Source organism: Rhipicephalus microplus, chromosome 3 (genome assembly GCF_043290135.1).
Source record: "Rhipicephalus microplus isolate Deutch F79 chromosome 3, USDA_Rmic, whole genome shotgun sequence".
NCBI classification, from domain to species: Eukaryota; Metazoa; Arthropoda; class Arachnida; order Ixodida; family Ixodidae; genus Rhipicephalus; species Rhipicephalus microplus.
Window position 1 is genome coordinate 107190173 of NC_134702.1, and position 23888 is coordinate 107214060.

Consider the following 23888-nt stretch of genomic DNA (forward strand, 5'->3'; position numbering starts at 1 on the left):
GAATATACACGTTAAAGAGCGTTGTCTGTTCGGCAGGGTAGTCTCCTATTCCAGGGCCCCACTGGCACGAAGAAGCTAAAGGAACATGTGGTTAAACGCAACGAAATGTACTTCGATATTAGGTGTCGTGGCCAGGTTGATAAAAAAAGTATTTATAATGTGCATTTTTACTAGTATTACGTCTATAGGCCTTTTCTATTGTGCACTCCCACACATTTTCTTGCACTTTTCAGGGGAATACATAAGCTGAGAGCACGTAAGGTGCTTACGTTTGCAGTAATATTGTTTTATTTAGTGAGAGTACCACATCACTAATGTTACTATCGAGTACAAAGGCTAGCATGAAAATATTTGTCTCTTTTATCAAAAGGTAATCGATGTCAGCAACCTTTAAAGAACCTTAGGTAAAGTGTTCACTTGACCACCAGGTGGTCGTCCACTATGGCATGCTTCAAAATAAGAAAGTGGTTTTTGGGGGGTAAAACCGCATAAATTAATTAATTATATAGAGGCAATAAAACTGCGAGCTCAATTTTTCAAGTAAGAGCCCGCTACCGCAATACAAAACTGGTGGTTTACAGCATATATTACATTTCGCCATGTCAGATGACGTGCTCTTGTTTAGTGATACTTAATGCGCAAGAACTATACGACCAAAGCCAAAATATGCTCATCATCAAGAAAAAAAAGAACTATGGACACATCTCTTCGAAGGAAACCCTGATGGGATGCGAAGCAGCAGCGATGCGCATAGCGTTGACCCGGTTGAAACGGGTGTCGACTGGAAGACCATGGCCTCCGCCTGTTCACAGGCCTCCTGGACTGCAGAGTATTGGACTGAGAGCTCAGAGCTTTGAATGCACTCTCCCAGTCTTTTCCTGTGCTGAACGTTGCGCCATGTAACGCCAGACACTGCCAAAGCACGTGAGCGAGTGTGCAGTTATGTGCCTCACAACTAGGGCATCCTGGAGTTATGCTATCAGCAAAGCGGCTGAATGTGCTACGAGACGGGAATGAAATGAAGCTGCCTGTAGCACCTGAAGAAGCGATGGCTGTGGCCGAGTGAGCTTAGAATGCGGAAGCGGGTACCTACGCCTAGACAATCGATAATGTGACGTCACTTCGTGAGAGGTGCCTAGTGGATCTTTGAAGTTATCCGCGAACCAACCTCCGCACCCGCCCGGACCACCATGGCACGTGATTTCTCTCACACGGTTATGGGCAAGTTCGTTGGCGTTGGGAAGAGCCCTTCTTACTTCAGTGATATTTTCATCGTATAAAGTATTTTTAAGAATGAAAAATTCATTAAATATTAGCTTCTTTTTGGCTTCTTTGCGTAAGTCGCGTCACATTTTTTGGTGATTATTTGCTTGATAGCTCGTTCGCATCTGGTAACGAATAGGATATTCACAAGGCCAGTATTTAAAAAAAAAATACGTGATACGCACCTATTTACCACAGTTTCATTGCATTAGTCAGCAATAAGCCATCAGTTTCATTATCAGAACGAGAAATGCGTTTCATTGTTTTGCTGTAATGTTGCGTGGCGCATGTTTTTTCTGTATATATGCTTTTTTAAATTCAAACACACAGCATTGTCCGTGCAGATCGACAGCCCCCGGTTCGGTCTTCCCGAGGGCCTGCTTCGCTTCTACTACCCGAGCAAAGGCGAGGTGCTGGACCACTACCACGACCTGATCGTGCTCGTGGCCAGGTTCTTCCGCACCGACGTGCGGCTCTCCACCGTCGCCAGGGAGATCGTCGAGTTCGAGGAGAACCTGGCCATGGTATACAAAGCGATAATCGCGTGCACTCATCTCGTTTTTGGCGCCTTTTAACGTTACAGCGTTAAGAAGCGCATGCGACAGAAAAGCCGCTGCCGTGAGTGAAAAATCATCACCAGACCACATCGCGTCGAACACAGCCGCAGCAATTACTATTGAAAACATTGCAAGTATCCTCAACCAGAGGCCGTATTCACAGGGAGTCTTGTTTAATTTTCTCTATGTCACTGACCAGCGGGCTTCGCTATGACAGCAGAGTTGCATATATATACCAGCAATGCTGTGAAAAGCCGCGAAGCTCTGGGGTATAGGCCACCGCTGTGCATTAAAACAAATAACACACACGAAAGAACGTGGTGTGCATGCGAGTGAAAATAAGTATGGACGTTATGAACGTGAGATACGTGTTTTATTTCGAAGCGAACCCTTTGTGGCAACAAAGTCGAAATAATGCGACTGGCCTAGGTGGTATGCATGCATGCCGGCTAAACGCACGGGACTGCTCATTCAGAATGGCAGTCTTTGGATGATTCCTTCATATGCGTACAGACGGTGCTGCAACAAATCTTTTTTGCAACTCGGCCGTATGTCCGGTATCAGGATATTTTGAAGCTTTTTTTTTTAAGCGCAAGGCACTTTTGGGTATACGGGCTCAGAACCACACATTCGGTGTCATTATCCTGTCCATAAGATACAAGTGTTTTGTCGTATATTTCCCCAGTGCAATTATTGCCATCAGTGCAATTTATTGCCCTGATTGCTTATGTCATTATGATTCACAAAACTGAAGACCGTCAGTACGAATGCGAATCTGGTAAATGCTCTGCATCTTGCTATCTCGTTCTATTCATAACGGTGAAGTTAAGTATTTTACAACTTTTTTAGTGACCAGCATAGTTTACGTCATATATAATCCGACTTTTTACTGCAGTACTGTAAAAATATATCTGGGCTCGTATTCACAGAAACATCTTATCACATATTTGTAAACGAGATATTCATCCAGTCATGGTGCTGGGCATTTTATTATGCAAGGCCTGCTGGCCAATGGTACTACGAACGAAAATATTTATCAATTTGGTCCATTTCATTCTGCATTCTTCACCACTTTTACAATTTATTCGGCGGTAAAAATTGACACAAATGTTTGCAGAGAAAATTCAGTGCTACAAAGAATGTCACAAACAGAAACAAAGTCGGACACATACATTGATATAACAGCGAGAGGGAGGAGGAACTTTCGCCCCCCCCCCCCTGAAGAGGACTATTTAAGACACTACTCATGTCGTGTTTGAAAGTGTGCGATAGCTATTGACATCTCTAATCTAATAGAAACTTGAAAAAATTCTATCAGCGCAGATAACATCATTTGCATCCAAACATAATATAGTTTGCTCAAACCAGCATGGTTTTCGAGCACACAGATATACATCTACTGCAGTTTTGGTATTAACCCAACAAGTTAACAAAGCCTTGAACAACAATAAGATAGCCGTAGTAGTTTTCTTAGACGTAAGAAAAGCTTTCGATTCCGTCAACCCCAATATCATGTTAAGTAAGCTTCATTACTACGGTTTTCGAGGCAAAATTGACCAGCTTCTTAAATCATACCTATTCGACCGACAGCAACGAGTAGTGATGAATGGTGTCGAGTCCTGTACTCGGTTAGCGTTCGGTTAGCGTAATAACGCTAACCGAACGCTAGGATACTTACGCCGCAACTTTTCTCGCGCTCCGCTGTCCCTCAAAATTCTACTATACCGATCACTAATTCGCCCAAAGCTTGAGTACGCGTCCGCTATATGGGATCCCGTGCAGCAAAATTTAATCAACGCGTTAGAATCTGTTCAGAACCGCTCAGCTCGGTTCATTTGTTCTAATTATTCCCGTACTGCTAGCATATCAGAAATCAAATCTAACCTTGACCTGCCCAATTTAACTATCCGGACGAAACTGGTGCGACTGCATTTTTTTCATAAGATATTTTTTCACAATCCATCAATGAAGCGAGACCTCATTTCACAACCGTCATATCACTCATCGCGCATTGATCACCAGCATAAGGTTGCCATTCCGTTTTGCCGCACCAAATTCTTTTCAGCAGCCTTCTTACCGAAAACAGCCGCCGATTGGAACCACCTTCCCTCTTCCGTTGTAACAATAACATACCCTTTGTTATTCAAGACTGCAATTTCTCAGCAATGTTTGTAACTATACGCAGTTTCCATTATCTTTGTCTTGTATGTGCTTGAATTCTTACTTACACATTTTTAGTTGATTTATGTTACCTTCGTGATTTGCGCATCTGACACTTGTTTCTTTTCTTTGTCTTTTTTTCTTGTCCTTATTCCTTTGTGTGTTATAACATGTTGTACCCACCCCCTCTGTAATGCCCTACGGGCCCTGAGGGTATTCTAATAAATAAAAAATAAATAAATAAATAAATAGTCTCTGGGGTACCACAAGGCTCAGTTAGTGGACCCACTCTTTTTTCCCTGTACGTTAACGATATTCCCTCCATCCTACTATATTCAGAAGCTTTAATGTACGCAGACGATACGGCACTAATCTTTGTTGTTGACAGCTTAAGAGACATCGAAGGTAAAATTAATGAAGAGTTACAGAGAGCACAAGTATGGTTTAAACGAAACCACCTAAATATCAACACAGAGAAAACTAAATGCATGGTCTTTCACTCTAGGAGAAAAGAACCCGACCTTGCAGGTTTCAACTTGGTTTTAGATACGGCATTGCTACAGCCAGTAGCCTCGTTTAAGTACTTAGGAGTCATGTTTGACTCGGACATGAACTGGAAATCGCATATAGAAAAGACATGCTCCAAGCTAGCATATGGGTGTCACACGCTACTAAAAGCCCGTGAATGTTTTCGCGCATCGATTTTACGCATCCTATATATTGCATTCGTGCCCAGTCACTTGAGCTACTGTATATCATCGTGGGGCAGTACATATAAAACTCATTTGAAATGTATTAGCCACCTGCAAAAGAGGGCAGTCCGGATTATCACATACTCAAACAGGACGGATACTGCAAAACAACTGTTTCAAATGATGCGCGTACTTACACTGTACTCTGTTCACATGTCCAGTGTTGCTGATATAGTGCATGGAATAATAAAACGTGATGAACCATTCCGATCAAGCACCTTTACGTTACCCGCGCGCTGTACAAGAGCTGCAGTTTTAATTTACCCGTATCCAGAAATTCCCACGGTCGAAGGCTCATAGAATTTCACGATGCTCTCATATGGAATGCGATACCGACTGATGTAAAAGAGGCCAGAAATTTTTCATTGGCCATGAAGCATGCAATTCATGCTATAAAGTAATACGACTGTATAGTCATTTAGTGTTATTAAATGTCTCCTTATTATGATTAATATTGTTCTAGTGATATTATTATTCTGCACTATAAGTAGCTGTGTTCTGCGCTATCTTTTTTTGTATAATTCAATCAAGTGTTTTTTGTTTTTTTATTTCTATTTTTAAACATTGTATCCAGTTTGATGTCCTTTGTCGCTGTGTAACCGCTTGCGCAAGTATGTGGGTATGTCACACAATCGGTCCCTCTACTAGCCAGTTAGGCTATGGGACCAAACAAGTGTTTGCGAAGTTTTTTGTTACATAGATGTGAGAGTTAGAATTAAAAATAAAAAAAATAAATTATTGGTATACGAAGAGTTTTCGGCGAAAATAATATGTGCAGTGTACTGGTACGTTGGGCACTGGTAGTTGCAAGAGTGCGAACGCAACGCTGTTATTACTGCAGACGGTGGAGGCGGTGTACAGCGAGAAATCCTTCCTGTGGAGCGGAGTTGTCACCGATCACTCGGCACTTAACGAGACAGTCATGGTGGGTGCTCGTGCTTCTTTGCCTTTTCGGTTTCGCGCGAACGCTATAGGCTCACATAATTTTCGTTTTACGATAACGATCACGCGACTTATAAACGTTACCAGACCCACAATTAATTTAAACGACGAGTACGGTGTGCACCTTGTTTCACACCTTGACAGACTCCGTTCACCGAGATCATTGACAAGGTCACGGAGCGTCTCAGCGGCACGAACCAATCCGCGCCTGAGGTTGTGCTCTGGAGCAAGGAGTACCTGCAGTACCTATCTCACCTGTTTCATCAGCCTGTCATCAGGTAAGCGCGTGGTCTTCTTATAGATCGACTTCTGCCTGGTCATCATAGCTCAGAGATATTTCTGTAGAGTCATATAGCTCTGTTTAGTAAGTGGGGTATGCCAAGCAAGGGATCTTCTTCGTCGCTACGTCAATGTTGAGAGTGGTTTGAACTCGTACCGTGTGAACAAAAGCATCGTATATTGTTTCAAAACCACCGCCTACTGGCTGCGCCAGTTTTCATACACACAAACACAAGAGCAGGTAGGCTGTAGGCTCGCGTTTGAAGGGCTCTTTACATCTTCATGACTCAGAGTCCATGGTCTTCCAGGACGGGCCGTTCAAGACGTTACGACAGTTATGCCGCGATACTGCTGGAAACAGCGCGTCACTCAAACCGATTGTACGAGGAGATGTAAACGCAAGATCGCGAGTATGTGAACAGACGAGGTAGACAAGAAGTAGCTTCGCCTCTACGTGTTGCTAAAGCTGTCGTCGCAATAACAAATATCGCCTTTTCGCTCGGTTTCAACTTAGTAATAGCAGCAGAACGTGTTGCTACCCAAAAAACTTCCGGTCACTTCATTTGTTACTAACTTCGAAACAGAAATCTTGTGTTTTAAGTTGTGCTAGAGTATGAAAAACTCTTTTTCCTCTTTCAGGTAAAATGGAGGCGCTAAAAGCTAAAGACTAACTCCTACAATGTTGTAGGTAGCTTAAAGGAAAGCGTATTTGAAATATTTGACCACACACAGGGAGAAAACTCTAGGAAATGAACTGGCTACTCGTTAAGGCTACTGTTCTTCACCAATACTGATAGGCTACGCCGGCACGCAAAACCGGAAGCCATCCAGATCCTGTGTTTGTAAACAGCGATAGGCACCCGGCAATGCAGCTTACGAGATCTGATGGTAGCGCCAGAACACACAGCCTAGCGAGTAGGCGCAGCAAAACCGATTCTTCCAATGCGTAGTCTAGTGAGTAGACGCAGCAAAACTGGACTTGCACGTGCATATTATTTTCTGTTTCAGTTGTGAGCAGTGGGTCACGGCTGATTATTTAAGCGCCCAGGAAGCCTTCTTTGAAAACGTGCCGAAAAGGGCATTGACACTGCAGCGTCTCAATGTGTTCAGCGAGAGATTCATTTTCTTGGTATTCCTGGAGGTTGGTACCAACAATGCTGAGGCAGCCCATAAACTTCGTCCCGGCCTCTGGCCCACTGTAGGGTGCCTATTCACCTTTTCGTAAACGCCTTCCTGGGCGCCGCCATAATCCTCCTTGGGCTGTGCAAATCGGTGCGTCCCCTTGAAAATCCACTGACAACGCTGTGCCCTTAGCCTTTGTACTCCCGCGCGCAGCCCATCATGGTAGATAGATAGATAGATAGATAGATAGATAGATAGATAGATAGATAGATAGATAGATAGATAGATAGATAGATAGATAGATAGATAGATAGACAACAAACATGCGATGGCGTCGAGGAACGAGATTTCGTAGGTGCGTGATCTAGAGTTTTATAATTGTATGAAACTGTAGGCACGGGATGAACCAACGCGTTGTATCCTAGTGAGAACGCACTGGAACGAGCTATAGAAGTGCGTTCGCGCCGGCTTAAGGCGCTATATAAGAGGGTGTGGCCTTTCCTCCTTACACTTCCTCCCCAATCACGCGGTGGCGTCGGGGAACGAGATTCTACAGACGCGTGATCAGCCCATGTGCTCTCGCACGGCGTTCTCCAACAAGAGTTCGGGACTAGTAACAGCAACACAACACAGTGAATTCATGGTGTACTGCACTTGCTAAACCGCGTTAACATCGGACGAGATGCCTGCGGTGAACAAGCAGTGGAAGGAAAACTGCTGAAAACTCCGGCTACCACGTCCTTGTGTTGAGGAGACACGTGTGCCATTTAATCGGCAAAGCTTGTGCTTAGAACAAATTGCGAACGCGCAAAAGCACAATACGCACTTTACTTTGGGAGAACTATAAATAAAATTGACAATAACGGGAAGCTTTTTCGTACAGATAAGAACTAGTGTGTTAAGAAAAGGGTTTGATGATTCAGAGTACTTGCGTGTTGTTTAGAAAAAGTGGGTAACGATTTCGAGTACTTGGTACTCTACTATGGGAGAGCAAATGTGCGTTCAGAAATAGTGGTCAATGATTTAGAGGAATAGGTACTCTACTGTGGGAGAGCATAGAATCGTCCCAAATCCAAGTCGCAGGATGTTTAAAGGAGTTGTGAACGATTCACAGTACAAGGTACCCTACTACAGTGAAGAGATCTCGGAGCTAATAAGTCAAAATTCAAGTCCGCCCAGTGCGTTTGTCACGCTATAATCCGAAGAACCACCTTCGTCAGCCAGGTTGGCTTTTCATTTCACTGAAGGTGTCCATGAGCGAACGCGCAATAAACTTTAAATTTTGCGGCCCTCGCAAAGCATTTTAACCTTAGCGTGCACCTATTTGAGCGATATGCTGATACACTGAAGCCGTGCAAAGTTGCGTCGGCGGTGATCCTCCCATTCACTGCAACAGTCGTAAATAAAACGCAAAATGGTTCACTCGCGTTCTGTTCATGCAGAAAAAGTGTTTGATAATAAATGGTTGAGGTGAATGCTTTTAATGTGTTTAGAAAATTTTATTTTTACAAACGTCAATAACATTCAACAGAGCACTTTCTTCTTAGACATACAATAATGCTGACAAAACAGACGTCATTCACATGAACCTGGATATGAGTTGACGTTGAAAGAGCATGTAGATTCGATGGTTCACACAAACACAGCCAGAAAAATTATTTCAAGATGTCCCGGGACTCGCTTGGTGGATTTCGTGCTGAATGGTTGTGTGATCCGCGATCTTCTTACGCCATGTAGCTCTCGCCGATCGGTGCCCCGTCCTGGGAATCCTTCTGCCATGTCACCAATATTTCCTATTTTTACTTACCATGCAGCGTTTACTTAACATGTATATCAAATTTGGTATAGAAAGATGAAGCGGTACTTTTTAAAATAATTTTTTTCCACAAACAACACCCAAACGACATTCCGGAAAGTTCAGAAGGCATCCACGTGACTAAATGTTTTTTCTCTCAGTAATATTATACTGTTTCACTGTGTTCAATGCAGCAAATCAGCCCAATCTTTCACAGATACATTTGAGGTGATCGCGAAAACAGCTGGGACGTTAGGCATGGAAATCATTCATTCACAAAACTTTATTAGTGTCCTGAAGCCCGGTCCTTTCGGACCAAGGCGGGCCGCGTCCACGTCGGTACCATCAGGCCGAGCCTTGTGGCGTCATCGTTGACCTTCTGGACTGCCCGTATAAATGATCTTGATAAGACTCGCTTCGCACCATCGTCTGCCAGTAAAGCCATTGTTCTTCGGTGTCGGCGGAGTCGCGGGACAGCCCGCCAGCATGTGTCTGATCCCTATGATGCCATCGCACGCGTCACACTTGTATTGAATCACACTGTAAGGGTGAATTTTATGTAGAAAATATGGAGTGGGGTATGTTTAAGTTTGCAGCGTGATTGCCTGAGCCCTGTTCAATTTTGCGTGTGACCCTACTATTTTATTTTGGCTTCGGGAAACCCCAGAAAATACATTTGACGAATGGATGGATGGAAATACCTTTGTCTTGTGCATGGTGTTGAGATTTGCCTGTCTCTTCCCTGCAACCAAATTTGTGGACGGAGCAGGAGCCTCTGTCAGGACTCGGTGCCTTTTGCTCTAGCTTGCTCTAGCTTGCCACCTTCCTGTAATGCTACAAAAGAAATAAAGCCTTCCTTTCTTCTGTCTTTCTTTCTTCATCCCGCATCACGACCAGGAGGTCAGGTTTCTTAGCCCTGTTACAGACAGCAAGGACCTGTTCACGTTAAAGTATATAGAAACACTCGACTTTGCTATTTGTCCAATTTGTTAACCCATTTGTCTTTATCACTTCAGGTATGTAGTAACCTTGTGGCCATTATTGTAGTAACGGCGAAAATAAGCGATAAAAATACGCAAAAATCTCTCGATAAAAGCTGGACATAACAACTGCTACGGCAGCGCAATAGCTATAGTTTCGCGCCGCTGGGCTGACGGTGCCTGCCCATTCTCAGCTGCACCTGTGTACATGAACTATAGTAAAAAAAAAACATGCTAGGTATGCTGAAATTCATTCCCTGTTCTTCACTGCGACGTGACTCGTTAAGCTAAAGTAATTCTTTTATTTATACATGAAAAGAAATATGAGGAGGTATACGACAATACAGCCGTCTATCTCATAAAAGTAACAAATACTACAAGGAAACGAAAGAATTAGAAAATAGCAAAACATACACCAGCACAATGGACCTATACAATATGTGGCGTACATATAACATCACGGACAGAATCTGTGGAAATCATTTTATATACTTGGGACCTCCACGTCATGAATGCGAGGCATTAACCACTGAGCATCATATCGTGGTTTTGGGACATTAAACACCACAAATCAATAATTAGTTTTTACACTTTCACATACATGGTGACTACGAGATAAGTTCATTAATAAATAACTACCACGAAATGGATGAATAGTGACTACCATAAACAGTTCTTAAACTTGTGCCCATTTAAAATCACGTGGAGCGCTCACTGCGCGTATTTGAGCAGGATTTGGTCACGGTGCATGTAAGCGCTTTGCTAATTGCAAGTGGTCGTCTGTCGAGGCTGTTCAATTGATCACTCAGTTGAGCGCGTTGACACACCCGTAAAATCCCAAAATAAATTTTCTCATCGTGCGTGTTTTCACTGCTTTCGCTAGAATGAAACGAGCGGCTGCATCTCGTGAGGGTGGGTCTTGGCGCATAAAAATCCCAAGTGCTGAAACCAATGGAGTTTTAGTTCACGGAATCACGCCCACGCTGGGTGGAGTCGAGGCAGCACTAAGTTATGATAGTTATTTATACGAACTACGCTGACGTCTTCCCATGCTTGTTGTGAAAGAAGGATTCACGATCGCCCTACACTAAGGCGCCGGGTGTCATTTCTAGTGAGCCCCCATGCTTCTGGACGTGGGGCCGCATTCGAAACCGAAACAATATGTAAACAGGCCGGTAATTGAGTCGTTAATTATTCGCTGACACGTACTTGCGAGGGGTTGTAATTGCGAAAGCGGAATAACTATTTTAAATTACGTTATAAAAAATCATGAACCACGAAGCAGACGCCCCATGAAAGACGACGAGGCGCGCTTGCATTGCGCGTGCATTTCAGCTCGAGGATCGTCATCATCAGCTCGAGGGCATGCGTCGTCTTTGGAACGCTAGTGAAGCAGGGTCGGCATCTCGTTCTGGTTGCCGGCGTCGCTTCCTTCCAGTTTCACAAAGCGTTCATGTTTCAGAAACCTTCTGATCCCAGCTACCCACTCCTAACTCCTCGAGCTGAGGTTCCTGTGGGTGCTTCCAGAGAAGAGGGAAAGCATACTCTGCTTTCTCCACGGTAACTTCCGCTCGACAACGAAAACTTCTTCAGCTAAAATAAGCTGCGAGAGCCACGGTGGTGGAAAAACCTGAGCTGGGAAAGAAAGAAGCCTCTTCGCTCAAGAACATCTCGTGGGTCGCACCCGTGATAGCCATTGTGTATGACTACAGAGAAAGTTCCGAAGCCCAGAAAGCCCTGGAAGCGCCAGACACCAATATAAGATGGACCACGCCAGTCGGGAGCTTTCTAAAAACCCCGAGAACGACAATGTCCCTATTGTTCGAGGTCAGTGTCAGCGCTGCAAAGAACATAGAAGCACGTCGCAAAGCCCGGAAGACGTTCACGCGCCCGCACTTGAACCGGACTCCACGGCGCACGTCCACAAATACCAGGATCTATCACCAGCCTGCGAGGTCACAATTCTTCAATACCTGGCCCGCGCGTTGTCGCCCACCTTATTCGTGGATGGCGCCCCCGAGTGCAAGCGCACCGACGAGAACGTCCCCTCCCGTGGCCACAAATGAGGCTACGGGACCTCTTGGCCTATCGTGGCGTTGTTTCTCGACCTCTGCCGTACGCACGTCAAGGACGATGCCCTGTCGATCGCGGACATCCACCCCGAACACTAGTAGACTCGCCTTCATCCGTGCAATGGGACATCGTCGACGCGTACGATCGAACCCTCCACGACGAGGAACGTTTGCTAATCCAGAAACTCGTTGCCGACTGCGACCATGCACGCTAACACCAGCGCTACGAGGCGTTCCTTCCTATAGTGAACAAAGCGTTCTTCTAGTTAATGTCGGTGGCGGAGGTCTTCGACACGAATCGTCGTGCTCGACGTCATCCGTGCTGCAGGACGTCACCAACGCACCCTACGACGTCGACCAAAGCCCCTGCTGCCAAGCGTCACTGACTAGTGGGGAGCACGTCACCGGCCGCTACCGCTACGGCCGCGTGTACCATCAGCACCAAACTGAAGAGTTCTGGTACCTCGTGAGGTCCGTAAGCCCGAGCACCGCCACAACAACAACCAACCGGGCATACAGCCTCTACAGCAGGGCCTTATCGGTTCGCTGCGTTGTCAGCAGCAGCGGCGGCTCCAAGAGCGTGAAGACGAGTAGCGATGCGGAAGTTTCAGCATGACACATCCTTGTTGGGCGTCGGGGGATAGTGGAACGCCCGAGGCAGCTTATCATTGCTCTGTGGTACACCCACCCAGGGACGCAGTGACGTGGGCCACATCTGAAACCACCGTTCTCGGACCATCGAGCCATTACCAGGCACAGAACGTCCTGGCTGCGAACGACGACCCTTTCGAGGGCTGCCTCGAAATAAAATAGCCCTGCCGAAGGCCGGAAGCAAGACGCTAGTTAAGTAGACAATCTGCTGCAGCGAATTTAGAGTCAATGCATGGAAGGTGCAGTGATGCAGGTTCAAAATTGAGAAGGCGCACCGTGAAATAATTTGGACATTTACGTGCTGTATTTGATCTCATAATTACTTTGTAAAAGATCAACTCTAGCAATGAGTAGCTTCTATTATTACCTGCTTGTACATTAAATATTGTTAAAAATATTTTCGTGTGTTAAACTGCTTAAATGCGTCCAGTCGCGTGGGCTGGCTTCATTGGCTCGCTGTTCTTACATCCAGGCACTTATTCGCACACGAGGGCTCCGACGTGGCTCATTCTTTCTAAAAGTTGTTACCTTAAGGAGACTTGTTCACTAGCAGAGTATGCTGACATTGCGTCACTCGGCACGTGGCCCCAGCTCTGATATCGCAGGTGTTCGTGTGAAGCCCAGGTAAGGAGCGCCCCTCCGCGTCGCGCAGCAGCATGACCCGCAGATATTACACGCGAAGTCGCATCGGTTGAGGCCACGGTGTAAGATACGTGGTTGAGGCAAACGAGCCCACGCGGAGTGGATACACTCGATAGATTTCGTGGCTGGCGGTTGTCCCGTCCACGATGTCTTTTCTCGACGACCGCTCGTTGATCGGGACCCCGGCCACGCACTTTTCTAACCCGATAATTTACTTTTCTCGGAATATATTTTTCTCTAGTGATGTTTTAATTCTTCTTTTTCTGTTCCCTCAGGAACCACTGCTGAGGTGCTGCAATTCTCTGCAGACCGTTGCGAGGTTCACTTTTCTTTTCTTTCGCATATAAAAGAATGATTGATTACCGAAATGGCGGCTGCAGTGTATGTAAGGGCGTTAACAGCAACACCTTAAACGCCAACAGACAATAATTTAGCTGGGTGAGACAGAGGAGTTGTAAAGTTTCGATAACGAACAGTTTCCCCTCGAAAAAAAAAATGGCAGCATATCCACGGAGTGAATGATGGAGAGTGGGGCGAAGCGTCCATCCGTCCGTCCGTTCTTGCTTCCGTCCGTCCATGCGTCCGTGTGTGTGACCGTCTGTGCGTCCATTCACCTGTCCGTGCGTGCGTCTTTTCGTGCGTCCGCACGTCCGTCTGTGCGTCCGTCCTTGCGTTCGTCCATGTATCCGCCCCTGCGTCCGTCTATGCGTCCATCCGTCGGTGCAGCCATCCGTGAGTTCGTTCATGCATCTGTCTGTCTGTCCGTTCGTCCATCTATTCAACACTCCAAGTACCACCATCTCGCATCTTTTCATCTGCATCGTTTCACGAGTCGTCCAAGGATACGTTTTCCAGCGGCATCGCTGATACCCTCACTCCCACTGAACATGCCGACCTGCTTGATCTTCTGCATGAGTTCCGGAATTCTTTCGATGTGTCGCAACCTCAACTAGGCCGCACGTCGCAAGTCAAGCATCATGTTGACACCGGCCTACACCAGCCACTGCGTCAAATACCATACCGTGTCTCCACTGAAGAGTGCCGCGTCATCAACGATCAAGTCGAAGATATGCTTCGTAGAGACGTCATTAGACCATCTCACAGTACCTGGGCGTCTCCTGTTGTCCTGGTGCGTAAGAAAGACGGATCTTTCCGATTTTGCGTGGACTATAGTTGTTTGAATAAGATAACCCGCAAGGACGTGTATCCTTTGCCGCGCATTGATGACACCATTGACACCCTTCAAGAAGCGGAATTCTTCTCGTCGCTAGATTTGCGGTCTGGCTACAAGCAAGTTCCAATGGCTGAAGCCAATCGCCAAAAAACTGCATTTATTACATTTGACGGAATATACGAGTTTAATGTCATGCCCTTTGGGCTTTGTAACGCGCCCGCCACGTTTGAACGACTTACGGATAATACGCTACGTGGCCTCAAGTGGAATATGTGTTTCTGCTACCTCGACGATGTTGTGGTTTTCTCGCACGACTTTTCTACGCACCTCCTTCGCCTCAGGCACGTTTTGACTTGTCTGACCAACGCTAGCCTGCAGCTTAACCTGAAAAAAGGCCGCTTCGCTGCACGCGAGCTCGTCATCCTAGGCCACATTGTGTCGAAGCATGGCGTATTACCTGACCCAACAAAACTTAGAGCAGTCGCAGAATTTCCCAAGCTGACGACCATGAAGGAACTTCGCAGTTTTGTAGGCCTATGCTCTTATTTCTGGCGCTTTGTTCGCAATTTTGCATCCATCATGTCACCATTAACCCAGCTTCTTCACGGTGACGTGAACCTCTCCTCCTGGTCTCCTGCATGTGACGTTGCCTTCACTACTCTGCGCCGTCTGCTCACCTCCCCAACTATTCTTCGCCACTTCGACCCGACGGCTCCTACCGAAGTGCACACCGACGCCAGTGGCGTCGGGCTAGGCGCTGTCCTCACTCAACGAAAGCCCGGCTATTCAGAATACGTTGTAGCCTACGCTAGCCGCACTCTGACGAAAGCCGAAACTAATTACAGCGTGACAGAAAAAGAGTGTTTGGCTCTTGTGTGGGCGCTTGGAAAGTTCCGGCCGTATTTATACGGCCACCCGTTCGATCTAGTAACAGATCACCACACGCTTTGCTGGCTCTCCATGTTGAAAGATCCTTCTGGCCGCCTTGCGCGATGGGCACTCCGCATCCAGGAGTACGACATTCACGTCGTATACCGCTGCGGACGCAAACACTCTGACGCTGACGCCCTGTCCCGCTCACCTTTGCCTCCAGATCCGACGTGCGGAAACACGTGCCTCCAGACCTTGTCATCGTTAAATCTTGACTCAATTGCCACCGAACAACGTCGTGACCCGTGGATCGCATCTCTTCTCGAATATCTATCCGGTACGCCCAACCTTCCGGTATCTCGATCCCTCCGACGTCAAGCTTTCCATTTTGCCATCCGCGATCAACTTCTTCATCGACACAACTACGCTTCTGACGGCCGCCGATGGCTACTGGTCATTCCACGCACTTTACGATCGCAGGTATGCGCCTCGCTTCATGACGATCCACAATGTGACCACGCCGTGGTGTTCAAAACATATGAACGCCTTCGCCATCGCTATTACTGGTGCGGCATGTACAATTTTGTACGCAAATTTGTGAAGTGCTGTCCTGACTGCCAGCGACGCAAATCAACACCGCTACGTGTGACTGGCGAATTGCAGCCACTTCCGTGCCCTGCCAAGCCATTTGATCGCGTTGGCGTTGACCTCTACGGCCCCCTTCCATCGACTACAGATGGCAATTGGTGGATTATAGTGGCGGTTGACCATGTAACACGCTACGTTGAAACAGCCGCTTTACCGAGCGCTACCGCTCAGGTTGTCGCCTCTTTCATTTTACGTCGCTTTATCCTTCGATATGGCGCACCTCGAGAGCTCCTTAGTGACAGAGGCCGCGCTTTCCTCTCTGAGGTCGTCGAAGCTCTGCTTTCGTAATGCCACGTCATTCATCGTAAAACCACAGCATACCACCCGCAGACTAATGGGCTAACGGAACGGTTTAACCGCACGCTGGGTGATATGCTCTCAATGTACGTGGCATCTAATCATAGCAACTGGGACCGTGTTCTCCCATACGTCACATTCGCATATAATACTGCAATACAAACAACCACGGGATTTTCACCTTTCTTTCACCTTTATGGACGTGACCCTTCCCATACAATTGATACTCTATTTCCCTACTGTCCTGATGCTTCCGAATGTCCACCTATCTCCGATGCTGCTCGACAAGCCGAAGAGTGCCGCCAGCTCGCCCGTGCGTTCACCTAAGACAAGCAGCAACGCCAGAGAGAAAAACCGTTGCACTTCTCTTCCGGATCCCAACTATGCCCCAGGGTCTCTCGTGTGGCTTGCCATCCCGTACCAAACTCCGGGACTCTCATCAAAACTTGTCCTCCGGTACGAGGGGCCTTACACCGTTTTAGAGAAAACCTCTCCTGTTAATTACCTAATCGAGCCAGTTTCCCGGTCGGATGACATGCGCTGGCGTGCACGTGACATCGTCCATGTCTCCCGCCAAAAACCATATCATGAGCCTCTCCCTGAAACTTCTTAGGTCACCAGGATGGCTCCTTTTTCAGCGGGGGCAATTGTGAAGAAGAAGATGTGCCTGCAGCAAGCGGCATCGCCAACGCCCGGCTCTCTCGGCTCGTGCTTCGGTTCGTTGCTGTGCCGATCGCTGGACGGTCCTTTACGCTGTATCGTTGCTGTCTTTAACGGCTAATAAACCTCTTCACACATCATATATTCCCCATATGCACCGCCATCCAGCGAACATTCCAAGGACTAAACGAGAGGTGGCACACGCACACTTTCTTACGGCTTGCGCTTCGGGTCTACATCCCACCTTTAACCACCTCGAGTTCATGGTATATACTTGTCCACTGTATTCATGGCACTGCGGTCCAACGCTCGCCAAACCTTTATAAAACCTAAGAAGGTTATGCTGAGTTAAATACATTTCAGGATGCGTCGAACGGGAATCAGTTTCTGTCATGTCACTTTGGGCACGGCGACAGAAAGGCAGAACGTCTTCCATGTAGGACGTATATGATTCGTCGGGCCCTTGGAAGCGCGTTGCGAGCTTCTGTTTCGCTACCTCAGAGCGTCCTGTAGATGTGTGAAATATTTAACGGAGGTGTGCCGTGAAGGCCGATCAATCAGAGACGTCGCTATCGTGGTTGTAGAACGAGGTTTTAGCTATCCGATTGAGCTAAAAAGGAACATAGCGCAGTTTCTGCGCCTCGTACCAATAAATACAAACGCTGGTGCGCTCGTATTGTCGAGCCATTCTTCGACGTCTTCACCGTGAAGGCCAGAAAGTACCAGATGGTCTTGTTGTGAAGTACCCACAGTGTAGTGAGGCCTAACTGGCTCAGAAGAAGCAGTTGAAGCAGAGGACGCGTTGGTTTCTGCGTAATGTAATTTCCCTCTTCCACACCCACTGAAATGAAACGGAGGAACGGTGCTTACTATAAACAGTTCCTTAAACTTGTGTCCATCAAACAATCACGCAGAGCGCTCACTGCGCATCTATGATCATGAGAATCACTAATTAGTGGTCATCTGTCAAGGGTGTTCAGCCGATCACTCAGTTGATCACGTTGGCACACACGTACCATAAAAAATAAAGTTTACCAATATAAATAAAAAAGTTCGTGCCTGATGTCGCTGTATGCCTTCGCTAGAGTGGAACGAGGGGTTGTATCTCGTTGGGGTGGGTCTTGGCCCGTAAACATCCAAAGTGCTAGAACCAATCGAGATTAAATCGCAGAAGGGTTGACAGGCGGGCGTGTTTGTCTCTTCTCTCGTGTCCCGTTGGTTTGCGCTTCCAATTTTTTTCATTATGAACAAGATTACATCACAGCATCACGCCCACGCTTGATGGATTCTATTCATAGCGTGGTCGAGGCAGCACTTAGTTGTTATAGTTATTTATATGAAGTACGCTGACGTCTTCCCATGCTTTTTGTGAAAGGGGCATTCACGATCGCCCTACACTAAGGCACCGGGTGTCATTTCTAGCGAGCCCCCATGCTTCTGGACGTAGGGCCGCATTCGAAACCGAAGCATTATGTAAACAGGCCGGTAATTGAGTCCTTAAATACTAGCCGCTGACACGTACTGGTGAAGGGTTTTAATTGCGAAAGCGGCATAACCTATCAGGCATTACGTCATAAAGATCTTGCTTCAAAACTTGACAAAAAATGGCAGATCCCACGTACAGTGGGAATCGATGATATGCGAAGCACAAATGAGAAAGGTTGATATGTCACTTTAATATTAGCACAATTTTTGCGAGGTGGAGGTAAATGATGCCGTACATGACTTACCCGTCATGATTATCATGTTTGGATGTGAATGTTACGTTCATCATCTATTCAAATCACGTGATACCAAATTTATTATATGTTGAGATAACAAAACGGCCGCGAGCACGCTATGAACGTGGTATGTTGTCGTGTGTTTACATGACACGCTTGTTAGGATTATCATGTTTGCACCAGTCATAGATACTTTCGTCATCTATTGACGTCACGTAGCCCCAAATTTGGTATATGTAGAGCTATCAAAACACCCGCGAGTGCATCATGAAGGTCCCAATATACTCCAATGTAGCGTTGGCGCGCGCGCACGCTGGGCACTCCAGCTTTGCTGTGCACGCTGGGCACAGCAAAACGCGAGCACTCCAGGGTGCAAACAGCGTGCTGCGACATACTGCATTTCACGCCAATGCGTTACTCAGACAACACTGCGTCTCCCTCTTTTCGTGACGGAGGGATGCTGGACGCGCAGAAACGCGCATGCGTCAAAACAACGCAGCGCGGCGCATGCCTGCGCGTATATGGCAGGACCGGTGCCTGGCGTCGCAACGCCGGCGTGAGGCAGCGAAATAAACGCCGGCGAGCACGCGCATCGCGTCATGTGGAAATGTATTGGCGCCTTGATTGAGGCAGGTAGTCATGTTCTCACATGACACGCATCTCATGATTATCATGTTTTCACCAGTCGCGTACCTCCGTCATCCCTTGACGTCACGTAATACCAAATTTGGTCTATGTGAAGCTAGCGATACGGCCGGGAGCGCATCATGAGTGTGGCTTGTAGTCATGTTGTTACATGACACGCATGCCGTAATTATCAGTTTGGATGTCCCATTTACCTATATCGTCCGTTCGCGTCGCGTAATATCGTGTTTGGTACATGGGAAGCTCGCGAAACGGCCGCCAGCGCATCATGAGCGTGGCATGTAGTCATGTTGTTACATGACACACATATCATGATTATCATGTTTGCACCAGTCACATATTTTCGTCATCCATTCACGTACCGTAATACCAAATTTGGTATATGTGACGCTAGCGAAACGGCCACGAGCACATCATGAACGTGGCATGTAGTCATGTTGTTACATGACATGCATGTCGTGATTTTCATGTTAGGGTCTGTCGCTTGTGTTTCATGTAATCATGTCATACCATACCAGTTTTGCAACATTCCATGTGAACGAAACCACCGCAAGAGCTGCAGGGCCATGAAATGTAAATCCTTACATTCATAACATTCATGTCATGATTTTCGTGCTATGACTAGTCAAACATGTTTTTCATGCAGTCATGTTATGTCATACCAAGTCTGGTATTGATGACATTATCAAAACGGTCAGGAGAGCTAAAAGTCGTACGCGGCTAGATAGATATATAGATAGATAGATAGATAGATAGATAGATAGATAGATAGATAGATAGATAGATAGATAGATAGATAGATAGATAGATAGATAACGCTCAAAGTCGCCGAAGTTCACTGAGAAATGATTCGCATTTAACATCAACCAGGAAGCAGACGTAACGTGAAAGACGAAGAGGCGCGCGTGAAATGCGCGTGCATTTCGGCTCGAGGGCATGCATCGTCTTTGGAACGCCACTGAAGCAGAGCCGGCATCTTGTTCTAGTTGCCTGCGTCACTTCCTTTCAGTTTCACGAGGCATTCGTGTTTCAGTATTCCTCTGATTTCAGCTGCCCGCACCTGACTTCTTGAGCTGAAGTTCCTGTGGGTGCTTCCAGAGGAGAAGGAATACATACTCTGTTTCCGGCATGCATGGTAACTTCAACTCGACAACGAGAACTTCATCGGCAACAGCAGGCTGCGATAGCCGTGGTGGTCGAGAAAGCTGTGCTGGTTAAGGAAGAAGCCTCTTTGCTCAATAACGTCGGGTGTGCCACACACGAGGTAGCCATCGTTGACGACTCCGTAGAACTATCTGAAGACAAGAAAGCCCTGGAAGCGCCACACACCAATATAAGTTGGATCACGCCAGTGAAGAGCTCTCTGAAAACTCCGAGAACGCCAATGTCCCTACTACTCGCGGTACGTGTCAGCGCTGCAAAGAACATAGAAGCACGTCGCAAAGACCGGAAGAAGTTGAGGCCCTCCCGCTCGAGCCGGACTCTACAGCGCACGACCAGAAATGCTAGGGTATACTACCAGCCGGCGAGGTCACTGTTATTCAATACGAGGTCTGTGCATTGTCGCCCGCCTCATTTAAGGATCCTGCCCCCGAGTGCTACCGCACTGACCATAACGTCCTCGCCAGTGACCACAAATGAGGCTACGGGACCTCTTGGCCAATCGTGGCGTTGTTTCTCGACCTCTGCCGTACGCACGTCAAGGACGACGCCCTGTCGATCGCGGACATCCACCCCGAACACTAGTAGACTCGCCTTCATCCGTGCAATGGGTCATCGTCGACGCGTACGATTGAACCCTCCACGACGAAGAACGCGAAGCGTTTTCGCTAGTACAGAAGCTCGCCGCCGACTGCGACCACGTGCATTAACACCAGCGCTACGAGGCGTTCCTTCCTATAGTGAACAAAGCGTTATTCTAGTTCATGTTGGTGGCGAAGGTCTTCGACACGAACCATCGTGCTCGACGTCATCCAGGATATGGGACGTCACCAACGCGCCCTACGACTTCAACCAAAGCCCCTGCTGCCAAGCGTCACTGACTAGTGGGGAGCACGTCACCGGCCGCTACCGCTACGGCCGCGCGTACCATCGGCACCAAACCGAAGAGTTCTGGTACCTCGTGAGGTCCGTAAGCTCGAGCACGGCCGCAACAATGATCAGCCGTGCATACAGCCTCCACAGCAAGGCCTTGTCGAGTCGTGGCTCTGTCGGAACCTGCAGCGGCTCCAAGTGCGTGGAGACGAGGAACCATTGGAAAGTTTATGCGGGACACATCCTTTTGTTGCGGCGTCAGGTTATATGGAAAACCCGAGGTGCCCTGCCGTCGCTCCGCGGAGCATCTTGCCAGGCACGCAATGACAAGAGCTACACCTGGAACCAATGTTCCTGGAGCAGTGAGCCATCACCAGACACAGTACGTCATAGTTGAGCACGACGACACTTGATACATCGCCTCAAAATGAAGCAACTTTGCCGACGGCCGGGAGCCAGACGCTGGTTTGCTGCAGTTTCACTGCAATTTGCTGCAGCGAAACTGAAGCTGGTGCATGAAAGATGCGCCGATTCAAGTTCGAAGATGTGAAGGCGCAGTTTTATATGATTTCGGCATTTACATGCCGTCTTTGATTTTATATTTACTGTGCAAAAAATTATTTCAAGCGATGAATTGCTTCTCTGATTACCTGCTCATACAATAAAGATTGTTGAAAAAAGTTTCTTGTATTATACCTCAAATGCTATCAGTCGCATGGATGCTTTGCCTCGATGTTTTTCCATTCAATTATTAGCACATCAGAGCTCAGGTGCTTCATTCTTTCGAAACATTGTTGCCTTAAGGAGACTTATTGACTAGCAGCGTATGTTAACATTGCGTGAGTCGGCACGTAGGCTCGGCTCTGATATCGGTGGGCGCCCGTTGGTGTGCGTGGTACTATATCTGGACCTAATTGCAGCCCTGGTTAGGAGCACGCCTCGGCGTCGCGCAGCTGCATAGCGCGTAGATACTATGCGACGTCGCATTGGTTTATGCAAAGGAGACCGAGCGTAGTGGATACGCTCGGTAGATTTCGTGGCTGACAGTTGTCTTGTCCGTGATGTCCCCTCTTCGACGATCGCTCGCTGATCGGGGCGCCGTCCGCGGACTGCTCTGTCTCCCAACCTTTTACTTTTCTCTCAGTATTTTTGTCATTCTTTTTTAATCCATATTTTTATGTTCTTTTGTGAACCCCTGCTGAGGTTCCGCACTTTTCTGCAGTCAGTTGCAAAGTTCGCTTGTCTTTTTAGGGGCGAAGCTTTTTATAACGGCACCCTTTCGTTCCTTGTAGACGTTGTAGTGTGAAACAAGTATAACATTATTACCTCCAAGGTGGTACCGGTGAGAGATTTCTTCAGTGCGTTGTTGAACAATAAAAAATAGTGCTCAATGTACATGCCAATGGCTGCTAATGGAGAATGAGGGACAGGAGCATTCGGCTTTTAGTTAACGCGCACGCTGTGATCCCCATTAGCAGCCATTGGCATGTACATTGAGCACTATCTGACAAGAAAGGGTTGCTACGTTATACTCGCTGGGTGTAACCTCCTTAGTTTTTGAAAAGTTTAGTGAGCGTTGAGCCGCAATGCCATGAATGCAATTAACTAGTATATACCTTGAACTCGAGGTCGTTAAAGGTGGGAAGTAGATAAGAAGCGCAAGCCGTAAGAAAGTGTGCTTGTGCCACCTTTCGTTTAGTCCTTAGAATGTCCGCTGGATGGCGGCGCTTCTATATGGTGAATACATGATGAGAAGATGCGACATGGTGGTACTTGGAGTGTTGAATAGATGGACGAACAGACACACAGATAGATGCCTGGATGGACGCAGGGGCGGATGCATGGACGATCGCAGGGATGGACGCATGAACAGACGCACGCACGGACGGGTGGATGGGCGCATGGACGGTCACACAGACGGACGCATGGACGGACGGGAGCAAGAACGAATGGACGGACGAATGCTTCGCCCCACTCTCTATCATTCACTCCGTGGATATGCTGCCAATATTTTTTCCTCTTGTATACCTTGTATATTATTCCTGATGCATTGATCCAAAGCTCATCTGGTACCCTGCATGAATATAAAATAGAATTAGCTACCAGCTATCATTCGGAAGCAATGACAAATGACATTACACAAGTGAAGCATTTGCATCTGTGGCTTCTATAGATGTCTTGCCCCACCCGCTGATAACTTCAATTTGGATGCCGCATCAGTGGCCAATCACCAGAAAAAAAATATGCTGCTCTAAATATCGATACACTGCCACCACTCTAAAGACGCTTAAAATTAACCTTAGGATGTCCATGCGCATAGCGAGTACAGGCTGAAGAAGGTGTCCTTGAATCTCCCAAAGCCACGATGATGCAGGCTAACCGTGATTGCACGCAGGCGTCACCTGATCAACTACATGACGTGGCGTGTGATCCTGGAGCTGGGTCCGTACACGAGCCAGCTGTTCCTGGATATCCGGCAGGAGTTCCTGCGACGCGTCGGACTCGCCTCGAATGCGGCTCGCTCCGAGCACTGCCTCCATGACCTGCTCAGTACGCTGCCCCACACGGCCGGGTGGCTGCTGCTAAACGAGACGGCCTCGCTGAGAAACTCGCAGGTCGGTTGG

At 47.3% G+C, this 23888-nt stretch overlaps 1 protein-coding gene across 1 annotated transcript in view; it reads left to right on the plus strand.

The window, feature by feature from the left end:
- The first annotated feature begins 1399 nt into the window (after window positions 1-1399).
- The window catches only part of LOC119159592 (membrane metallo-endopeptidase-like 1), a 46035-nt gene continuing 23546 nt past the window's right edge, over window positions 1400-23888 (plus strand). The window contains exons 1-4 of the mRNA XM_075890120.1: window positions 1400-1787; window positions 5574-5657; window positions 5819-5952; window positions 23660-23879. Of these exons, the coding sequence (XP_075746235.1) occupies window positions 1551-1787; window positions 5574-5657; window positions 5819-5952; window positions 23660-23879 (675 nt within the window). The 5' untranslated portion in view covers window positions 1400-1550. The remainder of the gene's footprint in view (window positions 1788-5573; window positions 5658-5818; window positions 5953-23659; window positions 23880-23888) is intronic.